Source organism: Lichenostomus cassidix, chromosome 7 (genome assembly GCF_008360975.1).
Source record: "Lichenostomus cassidix isolate B80296 chromosome 7, HeHo_3.0, whole genome shotgun sequence".
In the NCBI taxonomy this organism is placed as follows: domain Eukaryota; kingdom Metazoa; phylum Chordata; class Aves; order Passeriformes; family Meliphagidae; genus Lichenostomus; species Lichenostomus cassidix.
Genome location: NC_139488.1, coordinates 11,148,012 through 11,174,088, shown reverse-complemented (window position 1 = coordinate 11,174,088; position 26,077 = coordinate 11,148,012). Strand labels below are relative to the sequence as shown.

At 38.7% G+C, this 26,077-nt stretch overlaps 1 protein-coding gene across 7 annotated transcripts; it reads left to right on the top strand.

Annotated features, from left to right (window-relative positions):
• Window positions 1-75: 75 nt before the first annotated feature.
• Window positions 76-25,311, top strand: TRAK2 (trafficking kinesin protein 2). 7 transcript variants are annotated; one of them, XR_014853419.1, is made up of 18 exons: window positions 76-215; window positions 5,912-6,232; window positions 7,219-7,413; window positions 11,030-11,083; window positions 11,868-11,938; window positions 12,609-12,725; window positions 13,919-14,128; window positions 15,878-15,956; window positions 16,596-16,726; window positions 16,931-17,005; window positions 17,564-17,701; window positions 18,470-18,549; window positions 19,208-19,411; window positions 19,548-19,846; window positions 20,181-20,471; window positions 20,683-20,782; window positions 21,325-22,564; window positions 23,756-25,311. XR_014853419.1 is itself a non-coding variant. In XM_085066149.1 (18 exons), exons 3-18 carry the CDS (start codon window positions 6,196-6,198, stop codon window positions 22,001-22,003), a joined length of 2,760 nt encoding a protein of 919 aa, XP_084922275.1. In that variant the 5' UTR covers window positions 76-215; window positions 5,912-6,036; window positions 6,124-6,195; the 3' UTR covers window positions 22,004-25,311. The 7 variants fall into 7 exon arrangements, 6 of the variants coding, with proteins under 6 accessions (XP_084922275.1, XP_084922276.1, XP_084922278.1 ...); XM_085066149.1 differs by having other exon boundaries at window positions 5,912-6,036; window positions 6,124-6,232; window positions 21,325-25,311; XM_085066150.1 differs by having other exon boundaries at window positions 20,181-20,459; window positions 21,325-25,311.
• The last annotated feature ends 766 nt before the right edge of the window (window positions 25,312-26,077 follow it).

The window sequence follows — 26,077 nt, the reverse complement described above, 5'->3', positions numbered from 1 at the left end:
CCCGCTCCCGGCCCGCCGAGCCCAGCGGCGGGGGCCGCCCGCACCACGCGGCCCGGCGCATTGTGGGGCTCGTCACTGGCGGCGGCCCGCCGGGGGCTGTAGTTCTGGGCGGCAGCCGAGCGGAAGCCATCGGAGCCCTTCCTCAGTCGCCGCTGTGTTGCACGCGGGGCTGCGGCGGGAAGGAGCGGCGCCGGAGGAAGCGCAGCCTGGGGCGGGTAAGCGAGCGCTCGGCGCCTTCCGGAGCTGCTCTGCCGCCTCACGGGCGAGCGGCGCGCTGTGTGCGTCCCAGCCCTTCAGGGATTAACCCTCCCTCCTCTCGCCCCTGGGGCGGCTCCCCGCCGAGCCGCGGCAGCACCCGGGCTGGAAGGCAGGGCGGGCCCCGCCGGCCGAGCGGCGGCTTCCCTGCGGCTGCCTGGGGTCGGAGCGCGGGGCCCGAGCGTGAGGCGGTGTCGGGGGCTGGCCCCGCGGTCCCGGGCGGAGGAGCAGTACCGGCGCCTGTCTGGGTTGGCAGCTGACAGGACTCTTTAGGCGGTGGTGATGCTATAATGTAAAGTAGCGCTGTGTTGATTTCCGTGCGTTCAGTGTTCGCGGTGGGCTGCGGGGTGCCCGCTGGCGCTGCCCGGGGTGACCTTCAGCGGCCCGGGGTGGCCGTCATGGGGCGGGCTCCTTGGAGGGTCATGTCACCGCCGACAGCAGGCACCGCTCGGTGACATCGTAGTTGTCCTGCTTGCGTGTGGATGGCAAGAAAATTTTGGCTTTTATCAACTTCTTATCAGTTTGTCAGCTGATAAGAACTGACACTGGAATACGAATACCTGTTATGAAATGTCATTTGTTCTGACGACCATCCTAATGGAGTGGCATGCTCGTATTTTTATTTTTTAATGCAATCTTCAGCTGTTGCATAGGTGCCTGTTTCTTGGTCATGTTTCACAGTTACTGGTGACTGATTGTGACTGCGTGTTGCAGATATTTGATAAGCAACATTACGAGGCTTCGGTCGATTTTAGGCTTGTTTTCAGATACTTGTTTTCTTTCAAAAGATGTAGTTCTTAGTAAAAATAGGCAGACTTTTTAACTACACTTCTGACCCTGAAGCTAAATTGAAAAATTACTTTCCAATACCTGAAATGTTTCAACTTTGTAGTGGCAGTGTTATTATTAGAGCTGTATCAGTTTATTGAATTTCTGTTGTGAGTATCTGAAAATGTAGTTTGAAGAGTGTTGGAAAATCACACTTTCGTGATGCTGATTTGCTTCTAATAGTGGGTTTCTGGAATTAATATTGTGCAGTAGGAGTGCTGTCTTTCAGGAATGACAATCATGATTTGTTGATTAGTTTTCCAAGAAGACACAAATAGAGCATTTTCACAGAGATAGCTACAAAAAAGAAAGTCATCCTTCTATCTGGTTTGATTGTTAGTGATACTCTGGTGACTGAGTCATATAGATCAATTTGGTTAATTGTAATAAATACGGAATTGTAACTTAAAATGCTGAGCACTGGCTGGGACTGTCTAGGAACTGAAACTACTTTGGGTGAATTCAGCCATGCATCAACTGAAAGCATTCAAGTTTCCTTCAAGTATACTTTACAGAAAACAAGCCTGAGTTTTAAAATAAGGTGATTACAACCTTTATAATGAAATAATAGCAGAGAACTTAGAGAATGAGGCATTAGCAGAATGTCTTAAGAGTATTTATTGTATTTTATACTCTTAACAAATAGGCTAACTAACAAATTCATGATAGTTCTTGATTCCTCTGATATCATAACATTGCTGGATACATACATAATTTCTTCTGAAAAAAGAAAACTTGTGAGAAAAGAGCTATACAGATTGTAATGTTTTGATTGTGCATTTACAGAAAAGAATTAGGAATTAATAAAACATAGTATGTGTCATTAATGTAGGTAACAGTCATAGTTTCAGATTAAGTTAGACTTTAATTAGACAGTTGCTATTTTTCCATTTTGTACTAAGGGTGCTATAGACAACCTCCAAACATGTAGGACTTAAATCTTAACTCTGAAGCTGTGGTATTCAACAGTATGCATGTATACATGTACATAAAGCATATATATACATGTACTTAACAGGCAGTGTTGCCACTTCGGAGAATATGAGCTACTACAAATGACTGATAAGGAAAACAAGTGAGCCTGGCTTGGGATAACTCTAGATCAAATAGGATAAGGGAATGTTGTGGCCAGCATCATGATCACCTTATGATTCATGGTTCTCTATGAGGTGTTCTCCAGCTTCCCCTCAGAAGCCTTACCCCCATCCCAAAATAAAAACAATCCAGAAGATGTGCGGGGGTTATTTTGTTTGTTTTCTTACATTTTCTTACACCATTCTGTTTATGGTTGAAGGTCTGTTGCAGGTTTGTTTATGATTATTACAGTTGTTTTTAGGATTGTGTTGGATACTCTTTTAAATATCTTTTTCCTTACATGAGAGAAACACAAGCACTAAGTAGGATTTCGTAGGAATAGTATTGGCTGAAAATAACAGGTGTTAGGCGCACAGTAAATGTTAATTGTGATAGGCAAAGTTTGTGTTCACACAGATTTGTTTTTCAGTAGATAAGCTTTTGTCCTTCATCTCCTACTGAATGGTGTTGAAGGATTTGGCCTCTGCTTCTGAGCACTAGTCCCAGGAATGTTTTGGCAGCAATTCAGTGTGGTCATGTTTGCTATAAGAATAGAACTGTTTCATTAACCTTGAAGCGCAGAATGTGTTGATTGTTGTTAGCTGGCTTGACAGCATTCCAGTTTAGTAATGGAAAAAGTACTGTGTTAATGACTTGATACATTTTTTTTAATTGCATACTTACATAGCAGTAAAATTTGGCATCCCAGAATAATGCACTCATTTACTTGGCTTGCTTTTGGAAAATGGATGTTGTCTTTTCTCTTAATCAAGTTAGAATCTTCTTCGTTGGCAAAATGTTGTTTGTGTTACTTCCTGCCTAATGTCTTGCATCCTGGAATTGTACAGAAGAGCATACCTAGTTTAATCTTTCTATACACTTGTGAGGAGTCAGCTGCTCTCAGTGAATGGAAAATAGAAGGAATAACAGCATATTTATGTTTAAGTTTGGACATTGTCAATACAGATGCCAATATTTTGCATAAGTTTTAAACTTTTGTGCACAAAGAAATAACACGTACATTTGTCTGTGGTTTCCATTTTTAAAGCAACTCCCTCACCTTTCTCATAATTCAGATTTGAATTAGAGTTCTCTAGTGGTAGAATGTCTTCAGAATTACTTTTTGTCTTGAGGTGCTCAATCTCTTTCTTCATCTGTTTTGAATTGCTCAAAGTGGTAGTTACAAAGACAAGAACCATTTTTAGTGCTTTATGACTATTTTATCTTTCTGCAAGATTTTAATCAGTGTTGCTTTTTCAAGTTAATCTTTACTAAGGTCTTGTGACTCACTGAAGAAAAAAAATGATAAAATCTCCTTAGAGCAACTTGGATTCTATAGGGCAGATACAGAAGGTGAGGGAATAGTTCTCACTTCTACAAGGAGTGTGCTATATGTACCCCAGGTTTTAGCTTACACTTTGGAGCCAAATGATAGCTGAAATGTGAGACACACATTGGGGAGTAAAATTTAATTTAGAGAGTACAGAAATAAAAAGATTGAGATGTATATACATACATACATACGTATGTATATAAAATGTTGTCTTATATTTCCATCTCTGTTGACCTTCCTTGAAGAAAGCCTCCTGAGAGCACCAGCCCTGCATATGGACTGTTCTCCAGTATTTTAATTACCCTTGGTTTTTCCCTTGTTCAATTAACCTGCTAGTAAAAGAAGCAAACAACAATGGGAAATTGGCCTGTGATGGAGTAGGAGGACAAAACTAATAAGATGTAGATCAGTGTAGAATGAATGTAGTAAATTGACAGTGAAAGTAATCTTTATAAATAAAGACTAAAAGCAGTACCTGAGAAAATTTTCTCGCTTCTCTTTCGGACGTGTCTTTCTGTGTGATTTAACAATATTAATTTCTAGTCCATCTTTTTATAGCATGGTCATATATTTTAAAGCCATGTTGTAAATTTTATGGGTTTTATTTAAATGTATATCATTATAGTTGTAACTTGCAGAAGGAATGTGCAGTTAGGAAATAGTTTTATAGCTGCAGCGTGGAAGGGTCATGGAGTCACTTTCTGGGTGGTACTGCCCAGTGCTTGAATTTCTACAGAAGCTGCCCCATGTTACACAAAGCTAATGCTATGAGAAGCACTAGAAAGGCAAGCATTAACTTTTATGGTGTTTGCTTGTCTAGTAAACTTCTCAAAGGTATTACAAATGAGTTTGCCCTTTCAATTCAGTAGCTTGATGTTGGCCTGGTGCTCTAGAAAACATTTAGCCAAATAACTTTTTTTCTTTTTTTTTTTCCCCTCTTTGGCTGAACCTGCAACAAATAGTGTTTCTGCTTTGCACTTAGAGATTAAAACCAGCCTTGAGAAGTAGCAGCATTCATTTTTACACTTCTAAAACTCAAAGGAAAAACATTGAGTCACAGTTGTGAAGGAGTTGTCCTATGCTGCTGAACTTTGTCTAGCTGTTTAGTGACTCTTTATTACAAAATAAAGTGATTTGCATGTGTGGATCTATAGCAGTCTTCTTAAATGTCTTTTATTATGTTGTATTAAGTTGTTTTAGAGAAGGAATTGTGTATAGTTCATGCTTTTCAGCAGTCCCTTTAAAAAACAGCCTCTAGAAAAAGAAATTAAAGTGCTAGAAGCATCTCTACATTCAGATAGAAAATGTTTCTGAAATCTCAAGTTTTTCTTTTTTATTAAGTGTTTCATATGGATAATAATTACAACTGGTAAGCAGAGTACATACATTAAAAAAAATGACAAAACAAGAATATACTTCTCACAAGTATGAGCTGACCTTAATGGAAGAAAGTTCTTTTTTGATCTCCTGCCAAAGTCTACCAGCAGATGAACTGGCAGGCTCCAGGCTTGCTTTAAAAAGCTCCTGCACTGTCCATTTTGATCTTGTCAAATGAGAGGTTGCTACAGACAGCAAAACAAACCTCTGATTGTTTTGCTTGATGATTGGAGATCTTGGGGGAACTGTTAAGAGCAAATTTGAAATTAATGCAAGATTTTAAGAGAATTTTATATTAACTGAATGTTGGAGGAGGGAAAAGTTCTCTTTAGTTTTATATTTTTCTGTCATCTAGAACTACTATTTTATATGGAAGGTGATGAATCAGTCTTGAAAAGCTGTATTTTTACTTTATTAAACTGTTCTGATAGCTTATCTGAATTAGTCATGGTAGTTTCATTTTCTGGTTTACATGAATCCCTGCTGAAGGGAAAACACAAATTTTATCACAATCCACAAAGTAAATTTCTGATGTGTCAATTTTTTAAATTAACAGACTCCTAAAGGAAAAGAGGCTAAAGCAAACAGTTGTATAAAACTTAATTTTTTTAACAATAGAAATGTTAAGAGTGATGTTTTTGAAATCCTGCCTTTAGAATCCATCACTTTAAATAAACGTAGTGGACTGAAGAAAATCTCTGTTTAGTTGGAGCTGCTGTCTGTTAGCATAAAAAGTTTTCAGTGAATGACCTGAACACACCACATATTGTATGAAGGAAGAGGAATAGTACAGACAAACAGATGTTTGATGAAGTCTGTGCTTAAGGTGAGATGTTATGTCTGCAGGGAGAAAATGAGTCTTAATGCTACCTTTTACATGTACTGTGTAAACTGGGAATAAAATATTTATTTATCTGCTTTTTAAAAGTTAACTATAGTACAGAGGGGAAATTCATACTGAAAGAGACAAAGTCACACCAATTTACCTTTCCTTGAAAGAGTGAAATCTGTTAAACTTTGGCATTCTGTTTGTTTTATTTTTAGGTGATGGGTGAGCTGAGAAGCTGGTGAAGCTTACATTAAATACTTCTACTGGTCTGTAGTAGCCCAGATGAAATAGGCATGTCCTAAGATGACAGCAGATCTGGAGTGTGAACCAGCCTACAGAAGTGAGTTGACGCCAGATTTGCAAGTCTCTGTGGCTTGATGGCTCTCACTTACTCTGTCTCTAAACCAAAGCCATCTTTTTACCAAAGCAATAAAGGAATGGTGTACAGCTTGATTACAGAATGCTCTTTCCAAGGAAGTGAACTGTGAAGGAAGGACCCATGAGTTTTGATCCCAGGGGCTTGGAGAGCATCCCTGGTAAGTTGAGGAGTTACTATTACAAATCCTGAATGTGTCTAACATATCATAAAGCACCAACCTGAAGAAAACCTTGCATTTCACATGCTTTGTATTCCTTATGTGATATTGTAGAGGAACAAAAACAGTGAGTCCATGTAACTCACTTGTAAAGTCAGCATGCACTGTAAAATACTGTTTGTAAAATTCTCTGTCAATAGTCAATGTTAGTGTTTTTTCCATTGAAAGATATTGCAGGTAGTCTTCATCTTGAGTGGAAATGTTGCAAAGATAACCATTGCATACTTCGAGCAATTTAGTATTAATGTTTCTCTTTTTTTGCAATAATTGTGAAGAGATTGAGGAACACACACATGCCACAACACAGAAAGAAAACTTTGATTGCAGGAGTTTTAGTACCATGTTTCTCAGAGTGTGATTGCATAAGGATGATAATGGAATTTTGTATTTGTTCCCTGACTTCAAAGGAGTATTCAGTTGATTCTACTTACTTTAAGATTGTTTATATATATGTTCATTTTCAAACTAATGCATAAAACAGAACAAGAAAAATGTGAATTTCCTTCAGAAAAGGGAAGTGTAACAGCTATGATCAAGTCAATAAAACTTTAGGAAATCAGTAGCTGGTAAAATGTAGGTTTGTGTTTTAGCTCAGTGAAGAGGAAAAGATACAAACTGAAACTCATTACATAAATTACATTCAGGAAGTTGGAGTGACAAGGACACAGGGTAGACCAGCTTTCCAGGAAGTTGTGGGGTCAGCTGGGGATGAGGAGCTTAAAGATACTGCAGTGTAAATCAAATATTGATTCAGTAAGTATTCTGGTATTTTGTCTGGTACAGAATAATTATTTTCAAATCTACCTAAGATTTATAAAGTATTTTATAGTGCATAAAATGTATAGTACTGTAGCAGCACTATTAAATTTTACATATATTTACATTTATTTAATGATATACTATTACTGGCATTTCCTCTCTTTCAGATGGCTGCTCCAATGAGGACCTCCCTGAGGTGGAGTTGGTGAGCATGCTGGAAGAACAGTTGCCAGATTACAAGTTACGAGTAGACTCTCTGTACCTGTATGAAAATCCAGACTGGATTCAGCCCACGGCTTGCCATGGCCGTGCGCCCGAGATCGCTTCTCCAGCTCGTGAGGAGGAGTCCTTCCATTACATGAGTGAGTCAATGTGCTTTTTTTCCCCCAAATATTGAAGATAAAAATGTAGATACAAAGTTAATACTCGGAAATGGTCAAATCTGGAAAACTTTGGACAGGTGGAAGAAAAGGCTGAGTTCAGGGGAAGTGCTTGTAGTTCACAGCTGTAGTTCTGATGGCTGACTTAGGATGTCCCATGATTCCCTGATCATCAGATTACACAATGAAATAAGATTGGGAACATGTGATAGTGAAAAAGAGGCAGGAACCTAGAATTGTGCTAGAGGAGATGTAATAGGAGAGATAGTATGCAGCAGCTCTGTTTTCAGGGATGTTAACAATGCTGTGGTTGATTTGGTGATGTTCCGCCTGATGTTTTATGTCAGTGTTGCTCATGAACTGCTCACTTCAGTGGTTTCTTCTGGAGACAGAAGGGGTATGAGTGGCAGATAGATAGGTCCTAGATTGGTGTTGATCACTGCCTTCCAGTTCTGAAAACACTGACTTATTCCTAAACCTATCAAATCGTAAAGAAGACAGACAGTTTCAGTCACATGAGGAAACCTTAAATATGTTGAAAAGCAAATGTACAGAAAGTTGCCAAAAGAACTGAACACTTACTTGCCTGTAGTTTCTAAGTGTTTTCATGTGAGCAGAATGCATTGTAATCAGAGCAATGGGGAAGTCCTGTTTCTTCCATATATTGGCACTGTTGGAACAAAGCACATAGAAGAGTGAACTGGTTATTTTTATACAGTCTGTAATGATTACCTCTTTCTTCTACCTGTTGCCTCTGAAAGGGTTTTTTTGGTCATTGTTTGTAGTTTAAGCTTCCCAAGTATGCATGGCAAAGCAGTAAGTAAGACTAAAACATTGCTTCCCAAGAATGCAGTACTCGACAATTTAGAGTGATCTTGTTATGGATTGAACTTGCAGGCTTTGAACTCCTTTGACTGTGGAAAGTAATTGGAAAGCCGCTAAATGTTTATTGCTCAGTCTGTTTCTGATAATAATATTGCAAGCATAAATGGTTTTATGGTCGAGTGAATGCTTTTGTAGTTCACTAGAAGGAGTTGTGTAGTCAGTGGGGTGTGTACTTGCCTCTAAGTTTTAATTTTAAAGAGGTGGGATCAGAGTCTTATCCATTCTGGATGGAGCTTGACATGAAATGCGGCTCTGCCGAAGCTCTCTGCTCAGCACCTCACCTGCATGATGAAACCCAGAGCTCTGACGGACCTTCAGTCAGCGTGAGCTTGCATTTTCAACCTGCAGGGAGAGGCAGGGGTTTTATCAACAAAGATTTCACGAAGCCAGTCATGTATTATTTGGCTGTAAAGGTACTACAGAAAGTGCTGTCTTCCTATTTCACCCATTTTCTATATTTTCAAATTTTCAAATCTAGAAAGTGGCCTGTGAAAACAGTAAACTGCTTGTAAGAGTTTTTTGAGCAGTTATTATAAATGTTTTCTTGTAACAATTACTGAAATTGAATTAAAAAATAGCGGTTAGGCATAACATACAGAACTAATTCTGTCATTTAAGAACACTGTTCTAACTGCTGAGTCATGTAAACTCAAGATAAATAAGGTTTATGTTTCTCCTAGAAACTGTGCAGACATTGGATATACTTGTCATTATATTAGCTTTCTTCAGACTAGTAACCTACAGGGATGTACTGGGAAGGTCCCAGACAAATACAGGTATAAATCAAGTTCTAGGTATAATTAATGTTGAATAGCTTGTTAGGTGAAGTTTTAATCTTTCTTTCTGTTGCCTGGAATTGGGAATAAATGCAACATGAAACATAACATGGGATTTTAGGTCCATAACTTCCTCCCCTCATATATGTATGGAAACATTTTTATAATTTTTTCTAGAGAGAATGCTAAATATATGGTTTGAATAAATTTGTAATTGAGAAAAAAATCCCAAAATAGCACAATAGTTATTGCACTTGAGCACCACCTCTTTTTATGGCTGCTGCTGCCTATAAGAAGATCTGTCCTATGACCAGCTGAGTTGACACTGGCAGTGTTTTCAGTGAGGTGGAAGAATATTTTCTGCTTCAACTGTGCTAGCGTAAGAAGCCCTGAATTACAAAAGATCTCTTTAGAGCTACTTTGTGTGTGTGAATAAAGGGTCATGGCACAACGTAACAAGAATTTTAACCAAAATGAAGAGTTGCTTGCAACTTTCAGTTGGCAAGGTGAGTATTGCACAGGCATGCGCTCTCAAGAGAGAATTATAACAAACTATGTATAGTTTTGATCCCATACTGAGACAAAAGAACAAAATTTGTATAGAGCTAAGTTTCAAAGCCGCTGGTTCTGTGATTTTATTTATCGGAGTAAAGATACTTGCTCTTGATTTTAGGAGCTTACCTACCTGAGTAACCTTGTATGGAATTAGTGTAAATTTTTATTAAAGGGGCTGCATAGAAACTTGTAAATTGAAATCACCTGCTAGGAGCAGTTATCACAGGAGAGTTGACTATAATATTCTGCCTATAATGCTGTATAATGGCTGCAACTTAGTTATGTATGTGCAGTGAATTTTCCAAATACTGCTAAGCTTCATGAGTTTGGAGTCACCTCTCAGCAACCAGTATCAGCAACCATGCAATACAGTAAAATTTACCTCCAAATGCATGTTATGCTGCTGATAGGTATGTCAGCAAATTTAGTGGAAAGGTTCTAACTTTTCCCTGCTTAGAGATACAATTAGTAAATGACAGTACTATAAGTTCAAAGCTTCTGCATGCTTAAACAGCATGTGTTGGGGTTTTTATGCCTCCTGATCTACTTGGTAATAAGGATTTGGTTTTCTTTTAAGCTTTTAGAGAAACAGTAAAACTTTCCCTTCTGTGTTGTTCTTTCTGTTCTCCTGTCATTCAAGATTACAAAAAAGTTTCTTCTGTTACTAAAATGCAACTCAGTTTCGATGTTAGAATATTATGCTTTAAAAGGTTAGTTGTGGACATTATGTATGTAAAGGATATAGACGTATATAACGTAAATATATATAACGTAAATAAACGTTAGTTATATAACGTAAATAAAGTTAGTGTGCCCTTCAGCTTGGGACTTCACTATCTCACAACTGTGTGCAGTCCTCAACAAGAACAAAGAAAGAAAAGAACTGATAGTCAATACCACTGTGTATTCAGAGTAAGAATCAGATTTAAACAAGGTAAAAGAGTGAAGGAAATCTTGAGATCAGATCCACAGTAATCACATTTTGCAGTTCAGTGATGATGGAATTAGTTTTGAACAGGTTAACTTAAACCTTCAGTTGAAGCAGATACTTCTGTAATTGTTACATTTGTATTGTTGTCTTCTTCACTTTAATGGTCCTGATGTCTTAAAGCAAAAATAGCAAATTGCTGTTGAACGTGACAAGCGCGTTCATCACCTGACAGAGGGGTGTATAATTCTGCTCCTGATGGAAATCATACTTAAATGGTTCCCTAAAAGGCCTAAGAAAGTTCTAATAGTGAAAAAAGTATGGTTGCACATGCATTTATTTTTTGGTTGTGATAGATGCATGGTAAAAAAAATCCCATATTTCCTTACATTTTAATTCCTTCTCCTCTTTGTTCTTTTTTTCCCCCCATATCTTTCATTATCTGTCGCTCTAGCTCTTATTGAACTTCCTTCCTCCTCCTTGGATGGATCTCACAAATTTGCACAAGGTAATTAATTTGCCTTTGTTACTACCATCTTCTCTTTCTCAGGACACGAACTGGAGCAGACCAGTGCTTTGCATTTTAGCACTGTGTTTTGTTCAGACTTGTCACAATTTCTTTTTGCTTTGTTTAATTCTTCACTCAGTCCTGTTTTTCAAATGCTACTTTTTCTCAGTTTTTTAATAGCTTTACAAACTCTTCAAACATTGGAGTCACTTGATTAGTAAGACAAGATTTACTGCTACATTTAAAATGCAGGCATACATGATCTCATTTCTTCTTAATTTTTTCCAATATGGTCAAGTCCTTAATAAATGCATTTTCATGACTAGTCTCTGGGGTCTCCCTACTTCCTGTGTGTAGTTTTCGCAGAGTCTAGTGGGAATTTTGCTTCAGGGTTAAAGTATGTGTTCAGCGATATTTAAATGTGTTCCAATATACTCCTCCCCCTTTCTCCAGCAGGCTGGGTGATTTAATTGCTTAACTGCATTCAAAAAGTTGCTCTTAGGAGTTTTTTCTCCTTTGTCTAAATTTGAAGGATGTGTGAGCACCTCAAGTCTTAGTTAATATTTCTGAAAGATGTAAATGTTCAATACCTCATTTATCAGTCTCCCAAATGAGTATTGTTTCTTATTTCTGAAGTTGAAGATGCATTTTTGTAGCCTCTGCTAGTTTCATCAACCAAGTACTGTATTTGTATATAAACAGCATCCTCTGAGTTTAGCTTTCCCCCTTCCCACAGTCTTCTTGTATTTCAGCTACTTCAGTAAGCATGTTTGTCTCTCTTCAGTTCTTGGCACAGATAATGTGGAGCAGAAAGCCTTCAGTGATGCTGACATGGTCAAACGTCTGTTAGCTGAGGTATGCTTGTCTCCGTAATGCTGTGTTAATATAGCTGAGGAGATATATTTGACAGCGAGTTTTATTCAGATGCTGGATGTTTTGATTCAGTTATGTTCAAAAGCTGCTTATCAAACACATGGGTAATGAGAAGCTGCCCATTTACTTGCACCACCTCAGAAACAAAATTTAACTAGACTATGGGCATCCATGGAGCCAGTGAGCATAAGAAAGAAACAGCTGTTTTCTGTTTTCCTTTTGCTCCTTAGCTTCTGCTGTTTCACTGCTGTTCAAGTGGAGCAGTGTGCTCTGGAGAAAGTGTCACTGGAAAGATCACAGGCCAAGTGAATGTGATTTTTTGTGTGTGTGTGTGGTTCAACAGAGCCCACATTACCTTTCCAGTACTCAGCACAAAACCCAAAACAGTCCCCAGGTTTGGTGCTTTCCCCTCCTCCTGTTACTGCAAATGGCTGTGGAAGAGAATATGCTCTATCAAAAAACACAGTTATGGATGTGTTCTGGATCCAAATGATGAATCATTAAACATTTTCTAACAAAGTTGATCCATTTGAGAGTGAGGGGGGATCTCAGAGTAGTAGTGCATTGAGCAGTAGCTTGGAAAATCTACAGCTACTCTGAATTTAAACTTTACATGATCACAAGGAAACATTTGTTCTTATTTTGAGGGCAGAAAGATCGGGACTTGGAACTGGCAGCTCGAATTGGACAAGCCCTCCTTAAGCGAAACCATCTGTTGATGGAACAGAATGAAGCACTGGAAGAACAGTTAGGACAAACTCTAGACAGAGTAAGTGGTTGATTTTCTTTCTCTTTTTCCTTTATTTAAGGGTTTTTTCCCCTTTTTTTTCTCTTTTTTTCTTCAATTTATGATGGCAGTAAGAGGATTAATAGAAATATATTATGTCATTGTGAAAGGGATGATTGGTGCTCTCAGACTACAGAAGTGAGCTTAGATGTCATTCTCCTAATCATTGTTCAATCACTTGTTGCAGTCCAGGAATTGATTATGAAGACTGCATATTATAATTACTGAGAAATTATGAGAATGTTAGGGATATCTTAAGGGTATATCAGACCAGTATGATTTCCCATCATTAAACTAAGAATGGAATAACATAAGCCAAAATAAGAGATTGGTGTCTGACATGAGCTGCTGCATAACAACTTCACAGGTGAGGAAACAGACAGAAAATGAACTGACTTAATGGGGTGCTTACCGTAAGAGTAAACAAATGAATAAGTAAAATGTAATGAAAAGTAAATTCTGATCAAGATCTTCACTCCATCTCTTCCTGTAAGCACAAATTCTTGATCTACCCTTTCCTTTGTTTTTCTTTCTAAAAAAAAAGAATTAAATAGTTGACAAATCATCCTGTGGTGAACAGATGTTGTCTGAACTCCAGTGAAATTGATTCAGCTGCTTGTATAAAACAGTATGCTGGTAACAAAGATGTACTCCTAATCATCTGTAGGACAGCATAAACTTAGGTGTTCATATGAAAATGTAGATAGGCAAAATAGAGTTTATCTAAATGAGCTCTGTCTCTTCTTTTGTTTTTAATTGTTCTATGATTCATGTAAAGTGCAGACTGGAAGGTAGCAGTCTACACATGTAAATAGTTGTCTCTCAATCCTTTTCTCCAGTAACTTAGCAGTTCAGAGTAACAGTCATAATCAAAATGATAACTGGCATGTTAAAATGAAAACATGTATCAAAGAAGCTGAAAAATTACTTTGGAGTAAACAATTTAAAAAGTGGGTTCTGTTGTTCATTTTTGTGGTATATTGAATTTTCAGTCTCCCTTGCAATGGTAAAATTACGATTTTGCGAACTTCCTGTAAAATAAATAGAGGTGTGAGCTATTCTTTAATCTCGTTTTAGACTGGAGCAGTGATGTTCAAGAGGCTGCATAAATAATACACCATGATATTGTGTGTCTAGAGTATATTTCACTTGGTGGTGGTCTTCATTTGTCATAGGTTAACCAGCTGCAGCATGAACTGTCAAAGAAGGATGACCTGCTGCGCATTGTTTCCATTGCTTCGGAGGAGAGTGAGACAGATTCCAGCTGTTCCACACCACTTCGTTTCAACGAGTCTTTCAACGTCCCCCACGATCCATTGCAGCTGGATGTCTTGCAGGATAAACTCCGAGAGCTGGAGGAGGAAAACCTTGCCCTCCGATCCAAGGTACATCAGACTGACGGGGTGTGCCATGCGTGCTGGGCATGAAACAAATGGTCAAAATCCATGAAGCTCATAAGTATTTTGTGTCACTCTATACAAATCATTCCCAAGCACTTTCTCTCCATGCCCACATCCCTCTATTTCCTTGACTCCTCATTGTCTCCAGAGTTGTCTAGTAGTCCCTTCTCAGTGCAGTTGTGATACATGAAAAAGCATGGGAACATACATAAGCACCAGCAAAAGTACTTGGACTGGTCAGGCTCTCAAGCTTATGCAGTTTGTTTTGATAAAAATCTGACTGCAGTGAGCAGGAGTATTTGGGGAATTCCATTCTGTTGCCATTGCTTTTGTCAGAAGATATTTAAAGGTCAATAAGCTGCCACCTAAATTATTTTAAAGACGCACTTAGTTTTGACTATGTGCTTAGGTTCTCTGTTTTAACTGGTCTCTCATGTGTGTAAAACTTGAAAGCGGAGACTGTGCCATTAGAAGGTTAGAGACTAAATGGCCAGACAAAAAAAAGACTATAAAGTCATGGAACCAACTGCAAAGGTTCCAAGAGTTGGAATCTACAGATGCAGTGTCTTTTCTTTGGTGGTGAAAAGTGGAACTTGTAAAATAGGACATTGTTTAGAACTGGGTTCTTTTGTTGCCTTTAAGAAAAGGGGGTGTTGTTTCTAAGAAAGGTGGGGGAGCATTATTTAGTGTGTGTTTGGTTTTTGATTTTTTTTTTTAATGTGATCCTTTCCTAATATAAGCTTGTTAGACCAGTACCAGAGAGACTAGATTCCCTCAGTGTCAACAGAATACACTTCTGCCCTTGTTTTGTCTCCAAAATACTCAGCCTGAGATGCACATTCTTCCTGAAACTCCCTAAGACCAGATGGTTACTTTAGTAGTGCTGTAGGATAAGAAAGAGAAGATCAGATTGCCTTTATTTTATTCCTAACCCTGTATATGATTGCACAAGTTTACAGACCAGCCAGGAGTTAATCATTGTGTGATATAGCATAACATTCTGTGACTTGAAATAGCCTCAATTACAGTGAGCCTCTATTTGCTTTTTTATTTATTTTCATGTGACAGCATTGTGTGAAGAAGTGTATTTGCCTGCACTTGTGTAAATATACCACTGTTTGTTGAATAATCTTTAAAATCATTTACTGAGTTTTATGGTGTGAGTCCCTTACTGGCAAACAGTCCTGACTACAGAAGACTTGTCTGTGCCAAGTTTAATATTATCATCCTCACAGTCAAAAGGGAAGTGGGAATCTAGTGAACTTGATGTTGTTTAGATACATTCTGATAATCGGTCTCTGGCCCAGAAAATTTACAGTCCAAATAGACTAGTAGGGAATATGGAGAAAAGCTGCTCTACCAAGAGCTTTTCAGTGCCGTGAGAGATTTGGTAAACATCAGTCAGTTTTCAAGATTTTTTTTTTACCTTAAGTTTTTTGAAGCAAATTTAGTAGCTTATTTCTGATTTCTGTCTTGGCTCACTTTCGCTACCAAATTACATCTTTTTGCAACAATTTTTTGTTAGAGCCAAGAGATCAGGCTTTGTTCATGTGTCTGTGTGTCTTACACTCAAAACATCTGTAACATTCAGGGAAACAGGTTATGGTGGAAAACGCAGTTAGGAAGTGTGACTAGATGCATGATTTTTTTAAAGAGAGAGGGGAGACTCTTCATTTGCCAAAATTTATAACATAGATAAACTGAAATTGTTACTGATAAATAATTTTCTTGAAGGCTTGCCATCTGAAGTCAGAAACCATCACATACGAAGAGAAGGAGCAGCAGCTGGTCAATGACTGTGTCAAAGAACTCCGTGAGTATCCAGGTTGTATTTTGCAATGGCAAAATGGTATGTGAAATACCTAGTGCCTACACCTTCTGAAGCCTGCAGACACTAGAAAATCAACAAAATATTCTTCATGTGTATTCAGCAGACTTGACGCTGAAATGTATCACTGTATAGATTCCAAAAGTACGAATACATTAGTTTTAAAATACATTATGAGCCAAAGTATTTAAATTAGCAAGTGGTTTAATTTCTCTAGAGCAGTTGTTTGTATTTGCCTTGGGGACTGCTTATTTGCAAAGAATTGCAGCTACTCTAATGTAAATGCACGCGAAGTATTCTGAAACAATAAAGACCAATACTTTTATCACCTACTGGTGATGTGTATTTCAGATTCTGCATGCTTAGTTCTTAATGTGTTACACCTCCATTTGAAGTTGTATCTTTTTCCTCCTCCTCCTCCCCACTGTTAATCTTTTCCTTTTGGATGTTCTAAAGCACCTACTTTTATGTAGTAGGAATTGATTTTCTAAGAGTATTGGTCATTTTGCAGATTGTTGTTGATGATGATTTCACTCATCCTTTATGGGATTTGGGTTTGGCTTAGGGGTTTTTTTTGTGTATTGGGAGAAAGTCTCTCAAGTAAGTTCCTTTCATGTTTTGTAGGGCAAACAAATGCTCAAATTTCCAGGATAACAGAGGAGTTGTCAGAGAAGAGTGAGGAGGTGATCCGCTACCAGGAAGAGATCTCATCCCTTTTGTCCCAGATTGTTGATCTTCAACATAAACTCAAAGAAGTAAGGGAATGCTGATAAAGTGTCTGTGTACGCACAGATGTCTGTGCCAGTGTGTGCATGCCAGTGCTTACAGCAGGCAAAAACTGACTTGCAAGCCAGGGGGTTGCACTGCAAGAGAGAGGCTGTTCCAGGAAAGTCTGGCAGAGGATCAGTCTCTTGGGGAAATCAGCTGAGAAAATGACGAGCACCTTTTTGTGCTTTCAGAATGTGATTGAGAAGGAGGAGCTGAAACTTCACTTACAAGCTTCCAAAGATGCTCAGAGACAACTGACAGCAGAGGTACTTAAGCCGTCTGTAATACACATTTGGGTAAATGTTTGGGATAGAATACAAGGGAAAGAAAACTGAGAGAGAATAGGAACTACTGCTTTTTAATACTTTTATGGAACTCTACACAAATATTTTTGTAGTTCACAGGAATATGAAAGGCAAGGAACATTTAAAGTAGAAAGGTCTTACTATTCTTAGTAGTTACGAGAAAAAGAGTGCTTTAGTGTGAACATTACTGATTATATCAACAGTACTGTAGCTCATTAAATTTTAAGGCAGTTCTCTTTTTTTTACTTCTTTTGCATCAATAGTTAGTGTATTTGCAGTTTTTCAATGTATTTTCCTGTGACTTTCCTCATATTTTTTCCTCTTTCAAATCTTCGTGCTTTGTCACTAAAACCCTTCAGGGTGCTGTGCTGACTATTGTCCATTCCAGCTGTTGGCATGTACCCTGCAGGTGGGAGAAACAGTGTTGACTCAGCCATTATAGGTTACTGTAAGAGTTCATTCAGTTTCATTCTGTCTTCCCTTTGAAGAGATCATGTGATGGCCTCTCTTCTCTTTCAGCTCCATGAGTTGCAAGATCGGAATGCAGAGTGTCTGGGGATGTTGCACGAGTCCCAAGAAGAAGTGAAGTTGCTGCGCAGCAGAGCCAGCTCTGTCGCTTGTCTCTGCCACCACCAGTCACATGGAGCATTTCCTGTGGTAACAAACACCTCCAGCATGGCACACACCAGCTGGCACACACAGCTGTGGTAGTGTTCAGCTCTAGGAGCACAATAGCCTTTGCAGGAGCTGCAGCCAGAAGTACTTTGTAGTAGGCAAAGGAGCTGATCTAATGGTTTTTGAATTCTTCAATGTGTACACTTGTGAGAAATTCAGGAAATTGGTTAGGAAGCTAACTGTTCACTTGACACATTGTGACACTGCAATTATTTTTCTTCTTTCTATGCCATTTCTGTTTAATAAGGGAATTGGCATATTCTACAACTTACGCTCAGTTGTGCTGGTTTATTGTTTGATGTTGGTGTGAATTTTATAACTCAGCGGATTTTCTTTAACAAACACAGCATCTCACATACTCAAAGTATCTGAGAACTCATCAGGTTTTGGCTGGCTGCTCTGTGTGTACAGAATCACTTGTGTACATGCTTGGCCTTGTAAGAAGTGCTCTTAAAATTGTAGCTTTACTAAAGCAACCAACATACAGAGTACATAAAGAAACAAAAAGAAAATGCAGATGTTGCAAATGAAAACTGAACCCATACTGGTTACACATGGCTGTAATTATGGTGGAAAATTGTCCCATATGCCCTCCCTTCAGAGGCCGAAGTTTGTCCTAAGCATACTGATACTGGGCAAACAAATGCAGATTGTTAAAAGTAATTTTTATAGATATTTCCTGCTAAAACTGTTAGAAGAAAGACTTGAATCTAATTTGTCAACTCTTACGGTTTCCATTCTTCTCTCTAGGATTCCCTTGCAGCAGAAATTGAAGGGACAATGCGGAAGGAATTGAGTCAGGGTGATGAATCTGTTCTCTCCAAGCAAAAGTATGTTTTCAGCTCTCTGTGTGCTGTTTTGATATTTATCCATACACTTGTAGTAAGGTGAAACTGATTTCTGGGATTCTGTAAATGAGTGTATTTCCTCTATAGTGTTTTCACTGTAAATAAAAAAAGGTTTGTAGTATCTGGTAATCTTTCCAATTTTGAAACTTACTATTCTTATGTGAGTCCATGAAGAAGCTGGGAATTAGCTAAAATGATGCTATTTCATTCTTTAATGAATCTTTTATCCAGATTCTCTGATCCCTTTTAATGCTTATAGCAAAATTGCTGGACAAATGACACTATACCTGAAAAACTCATAACAGTTTTCAAAACCCTGAAGACCTGTTCTGGAACCTCATAATTCTGAGCAAGATGTAATAAATTAAATATGTGTTTCTGAAAGCATATATAAATTAAATAAATAAGATATATACTGCTGAATATTCCAAAGTGGTTATCAGCAGAGGTTGAGGTCTTTCAGGTAAAGAAGTGATAATTCTGATACTTAATAGAGTAGTTCTGAAAACATGAGTGTTTTTCTGAACATCTTTTTAGTGAGGTCTCTGCAGACTTTTAGAAGTTTGTTTTTCAGAGATTTTTCTATATTATATATTTTTTGCTTCTGAAAACCTTGTTTGTTTGCTTGTCTTTTCTGCAGGGTTCAACAGAAACGAGTATTTGACACTGTCAAGGTTGCTAATATCATCCGTGGCCGCTCCCCTTCCTTTCCTGCCCCATTGCCAATCCCTGGATCTAATCGCTCCAGTGCTGTTATGACAGCAAAGCCCTTCCAGTCTGGCGTGCAGCACTTGGAGAGCCCCACACGGATGGCCCCAGGGAGCAGCTCTGAGAAGAATTTGAAGTAGGAAGCACAGCCTGTTACCTTCTTCTGAAACTAACTGATTGAAAACTAAATCCAGACTGGACTTTCACTGTGTAAGAGAGAAAAAGTTAATTTAATGGTCTTAATACCTATTGTTATTTGATGTTTCTCACAGACACACTCATAGTCCTGGCCAGCCAGGAACCCCTGGAGACAATGATTTGGTCACAGCTCTGCACAGGCTCTCCCTGCGTCGTCAGAACTACCTGAGTGAGAAGCAGTTCTTTGAGGAGGAGTGGGACCGAAAAATGCATTCGCTGGTTGAGCAGAAAGAAGAGGCTAGTGGCTGCAGTACACCAACAGGAAGCTCTTTTTCCCCCAGTACAAACTCAGAATTCACTGATCTCTCTGCCAGCTGTAGTAACCTCCGTGTCCTCCTACCAGAAAAACTGCAAATTGTCAAACCCATTGAAGGTAAGAGGATGATCTTCCTTCTCTCATGAGCAAAAAAGGATTTTAGATTTGCCAGCTAAATCATTGTAGGTGTGTGTATTAGCTAGGTGTGATGTGCAGTAGCAGGAAACAGTAGTATTTAGTAGGCCCCATGCCAGCGAGCTCGTCAGCATCGCCTTCTACTTGGCTTTCTTAGAGGAGCTAAGTGTTGGGCTGCTTCTTGGCGTTGCCATCCAGTGGACGTGTGGATCACAGTGTGGGCACCAGCCAGCTGTAGTTGCTTTGCTCATGAATTCTTGTAACTCGATACAGTAGTAAGTAATGACTCTCTAAATCTCTTCTCATTTGTCACCAGGATCTCAGACCCTTTTTCATTGGCAGCAGCTTGCTAGACCCAACCTAGGCACTATTCTTGACCCAAGACCAGGTGTTGTTACTAAAGGCTTTACCCCTCTGTCTGATGATACTGTGCACCACATCTCTGACCTGGAGGAAGATGATGAGGAAGAAAGTGAAGGAGGTATAACATTTCAAGCACAACAGTCCTTCCCAGAGGAGAAGAAATGTACATTGGCAAAGCCAGTGGCAGGGATTTTCCTGCCACCTATTACTTCAGCAGCAGTACCACCCACCGGTAAGATGCATGGTTAGTGTTTCTTCCTGATTTTGTTCAGCAGTGTCCTTTTCTCTGTGGAAAGTATTTGACTATGTGACAACGCTGTCTTTGCTGTCTTTGTTCTTTACTTCAAAAAAAGGACTCAAAAAATTTTGAGTCAAAATTTAAAAAAAGTCTTAAACTTTGATCAGTTCTTGTATGTATTTTTACTCTCAATGGATGTAATTTTTTCACATTGCAGCCTCAAATCCAGGGAAGTGTCTATCTTCAACGAATTCCACATTTACCTTTACTACCTGTAGGATCCTTCACCCATCTGATGTCACTCAAGTTACTCCCAGGTATGAGGACTGTTAACATCCTAAATGTTGCTGCATAGGGTTAAACAGTTACTTCCTGACTTTTGATACATGGACCAGTTTTAAAAAATACTAAGGCAGTTACGCAACATGGAGGAAGTTACTAATAAAAATAGTTGTAATTGCAAAAGGAAACTTGGAATTCTCTAGACTGAGAGTTAAAACAGGTTAAGGTAAATTAAAGGAAGTAAATTTTAACTCTTAAGTAGCAAATGCCTTGTATCATATTTCTATTGTGGAAAAACATATTCTATGACAATTTATTTTCTGATTCTGTTATATTTTGTTTAAACTAACTTAACAGCTATGTTGATATTCTATGTAATAGAGTATAGGTGCTCACAGAAGGTAAATTTATTGGTGCTTTGCAGAAAAATAATTCTGACTCTACTAAAGCTGAAACTGCCACAGCTAATAGCAATAGTTTAGTTTGTCTTGAGTCTTCTGTATACTAAAAGGCAAATGCAGAGCAGGTATAAAAAGTCTAATGTGTGCAATTCTGTTTCATTTTTATTTTTATTCAGCTCCGTGGGTGCTCCATTTTCACTGGGAAGTACTGGCAGCAGTACTGGAAACCCAATAGTGAGCACTCCAGCCATTCCTTACAGACTAAGTATTGGAGAATTTCTCACCAACAGAAGAGACTCAACTACTACTTTTAGCAGCACAAGCAGTCTGGCTAAACTTTTGCAAGAACGAGGCATCTCTGCCAAGGTTTATGACAGCCCCATATTGGAAAAACTGCCTTTGCTACACCCCCCTCGAACACTTCCCATTCCTTCTACTCCACCAAATTCTCCTTCGCGTTCACCCTGTCCTTCCCCTCCGCTGTTTGAGCCTCGAGTGCATCACTCAGAAAATTTCCTGGCTTCTCGACCAGCCGAAACATTCTTGCAAGAAATGTATGGCCTGAAGCCCTCCCGTACTGTCCCGGACGTAGGCCAGCAGAAGATGAACCTCGTGGACAGACTGAAGAGGCTGGGCATTGCCAGGGTGATCAAGCCCCCTGAAACACAGGACCATGGGAAGGATCAGGGGCCAGAGGTTAGCTTGCGGAGGCAGGACTCAGCTGGGTTTTTAAATGCAGGTAGCAACTTAATGGCAGGACTGAGAAGAAATCAGAGTCTTCCAGCCATAATTGGAGCACTGGGAGCTCCGGTTTGCACACAGTCATCAAAAATGGATATACTGAAGGAGCACTAACTAGCGTAGAAGGTGTTTGACTTACAGCACAGTAAATAATGTGAGGGATGAACATCCAGTACAGGCATCATTAGATGTGTTAGAGAAGAGTTGGAGAAGGTACGTGCATGTTAAAGATGTGGGAGAGACAAGTGTTGGGACCAAGGAGCAAAGGAACATTGCTTGGGTTTGAGGAAGAAGGTTTTTGTGGGAGGTAAGAAAGGTGAAACCAAAGCTTAATTTTAAGACCTCCTTTAGGATCTGTCTTAACTTAATCCGAAGTGAAGACTATTGTAGACATTTTCAGTGTTTTAACCCTTTGAACTGTATGGGTAGGTGTTCTGTTTTTTTCCACCATACAACCGTAGTATTTACTAGTTGTTTGCAGTCAGGCTATATCATTTAAATGTAATATTAAAATAACAGTCAGTCTGACCAGCGTTATCAGTCCAAGTTCCTCTCTGTAGTAAACAAATATGAAAACTTAGATTTTTTTTATTCCTGTATTTTCCATTTCAGAAACTGTGCTTTTTTGAACTCCTCCTCACTTGGAGAAGCAGGGGAGAGAACCTGTAGCTCTGTGTAAGAAAATAATACTTCAGTTTACAAACATGGGATTTATACTTTGGTAGAGTGCAATTGTGTGAGTGAGGTATTAAAATAAGTTAATTTCTTTCCAGAGCTTCTGAATGAAGCACACAGAGAAATGTGCAATGGATGAGAATTAAGAAGCAGGAAAATGTGTATTGGGGTGAAAACTTCAAGCTAAGAAATCCTTCCAAAGTGTAGTGTGCATCTATTTAAATGAGGATGTTTTTGTGCACACACACACACAAGGATCTCAGGCACATTTCAGCATTCCAAAAGGAAATAAACCCTAGGTGCTTGATTCATGGTTTCTTTTTAAAGACTTAAGTGGGGAGAGCATTTACTTCAAGACAAGTTCAGAAACCTGCCTCTTGTCTTGCCAAGTAGATATTCTGTGTATTTGAGAGTTCTCCAGTAAAGTTTATGCCTTTCATTCACTTATTTCTGATTTTAGGCAGGATTTGGTTTAAAAGATTTCATTAAAAGCAAAATTTGCCAGTCTGTATATAAAAACACGAAGAAAAGAAACTGGTGTTCTTGGTAGCATTTTAATGAATATTGAAATCCTGCGATCAGTAAGGGAGTGTGGTTCTGAACGTAGCTGAGGCAGACTTTCCAACTCAAAAGAGGATTCCATTTTAGAAATCTGGTTTCTGAGTGGTAATCATAAGAACATTACTGCCCATGCTGCTTTTTTGATTTCTTCCTGTCCAAGGTTCTAATCATAACTGAACAATCTACAATAGCTGTTTCATGTAACTTAAGAAAAAGTTTCCCCAAAATTGCTTGGAAAAATGAGTCTTTGCTAGTGACCTGAACAGAAACAGGTTCTTAATCTTTACGTAAATTTTCACTGTACCTATCAACATTATAAAATTATTTTAGTTTCCATATGATTAGATAAAACAGTGAAGTTTACCTTGCCTGTGACAGCGTAAGTGGGGCATAGCTGGCAGCTGTCTGGGGATGTGGTGTGAAGCATCAGTGCAATTACACTGATTTGCATATGCCATAAGGCACATCCACCATAATCAACACCCTCCTTGCTGCAGGGGTGAGTGGAGTAGGGCAGGAAAAGAAGGCTTCTTAACCTTGTTTATAGGAAATTTGTAAAGTGGCCTTTCTGCTTTTACAGTTCTGTAGATCCTGTGATGACTCTTTGATATTTTTTTTTTTTTGTAAAAGGAAAAGGAGTAACCACTTCAAACTTGCACAGGGATTCTTAGCAGAAGCTTGTCTGTCAGCAGCGCACAGAAATATTCAGGAACTCCTGGAGTTGCCTTTTGCTCTCAAAGCAAAATCTTACACTTACAAAAGGTGAATTTTATTTAAAAGACTATATACGGGTTAATTTTGTTTTTTAAATGAAAAATATTTAATTTTTTCATGTAAGTATTTATGTTTGTATGTACTTAGCTGTGCATGGTGTCTTGCCTAGCTATGTAAGGTAAGAGTGAAAGGAGGAGGGAGTGCAATGTTGGTCTCCAGTAGACTGAGACAGGTATGTCTACTGTGTATCTGTAACTTCAAGAGAAAAGAGTTAGCAAAAGCTTAGACAGTTTAGTATCAACAGAGAAGTGCATAGCATGTCAAGATACGTCCATTTTACGTGTTTATTGTAGGAATACCTGTAAGTTACAGATAAATTTTTGAAGTTATTACACTGTGTTTCTAACTGGCTTCATTAGATAACTCCAGCCATTGGATCAGCAGAGTAGCAGATCAGCTAAGGCAGAATTCCTTTGGCAGACCATGGTTCAGGTAAAATTAAACTAAAAGCATATAAATTAAATGCATGTTTCTCTTTGGGACGCTTCCATATTCTATAGCCCAACAATATGAACTGGTTCAGCTCAAACAATGCTGTGGATGTTGAGAGGTCCGTTTGTTTCCGTAGGTGAGATGTTCCATCAGATACTTTACATAAGGCAAAAAGAAAATGGAAGAACCTCTATACCATGGTGTTTGCGTGTGTTGGTTGATGCTGTGGTGCAGTGTTGTTGAAATTCTGTCATGCATTTATGCCTTTGGATGGTCATGCACATTTTGGATATACATGCCTGGTTTGCAGTAACAAGGGAAAATTGAGACTTCTTCCAAGTTTACCATTTTGTGCCAAAACCTAGAAGGTAAAACTTTTTTTAACAGCATGTGTTTCTGAGAACATTTCAGAATTTACCATCATTCTAGGAAATTATTTGGCTTTCGTTGTCTCCTGTAAGAGGTTAGAGGTGACAAAGTTGCATGACTGAAATGGCCGAGATCTTGCACCAGATCTTCTGTTTGAGTAGGAGTTAGACCTGGAAGGAATGGGGAATTACATTTTGGCAAGGTTCTGTTATCTTGTAGGTTTGAGTCAGATGCTAGAAAGGACTTGCCCATGCTTGTGCAAGTTACAAGAGACAGAAGGAAATTCTTGTATTTACCTTATTCCGATTGTCTTAAACAAAGCACAAACTTAAAGCTTTCTAGTTTCACTGTTAGTTTTTGATAAACTCAGTGATACCTGCATGCTCAAAATACCTGCAAAGTGAAACATCTGCAGTTGAATAGCAACAGAGAGGGAAGGAGAATAATTGGGTTTGGGCTTTATGTGGCTGTTACATGAGGGGATTACACACAATGTTTGAACAGTCTGGGATTTTCATGGTGTTTTTTCCATCCGCTTTTTGCACTTACTGTTGTTTCATAGTGGAATGTAAATTTGATAATAAACATGTATAACATGCCATTTTTCAGTATATTGCTGATCTTCTGTGGTTTGTTCCAGATGTCATCTTCTCTACTAGTGTTCTATAAAAAAGTTAAAATCAGGCCTTTTTGTGGCTAAAATTTAGTGGTTATTATGCTGTACACAGACTTAGTGGAGTGAGTTGGTATCTGCAGAAGTAGTGGCTTTAGAAGCCAATAAATTGATTTAAAAACTTGGATGAGGCTGTGCTGGGCTGTTGTTTATACCTATGCAGGTACGAGTGGCAGATGTGCAGCACAAATTGCAGTCCGACTTTGCACAGTCAGTGTGTGATGCTTAACAGAATACTTACAGAAAACCTTTTGCTGTACTTTGAAAAGCCTTCTGCTTGAAAATGAAAGACTTCAAAAATGAATAGCTCATAAACCTCTAGACAGTTTTTGAGTGTTGAGCCTCACTTTTACTGAATCTGTTTGTATTTTTTGGTAAGTTGGGCTTTTCTGTGCCTGGGTGGTGCTTTGGGGTTTCTTCCTCCCTTTACACAGCAGCTAGTGTGTTCCTCCAGCATTATAGTGTTAGCACTGCAGTATTGTCTAACACCACCATGATTGTTTTTTCATCTCAGTAGCTAATGCCCTGTATCTTTGTGACAAAATGGGGGTAGAAATTGAAACTGTTCTGTGTACATGTTCTCCACGGGAGGCAATATAAATTGTTTTAAGAGCTGGGTACTTACCTAGTGACTTTTACTGTGCTTAGAGCTAAGACTCAAAGATCAGCAAGGCAAGTGAACACAGGATAACTGGACATCTTCA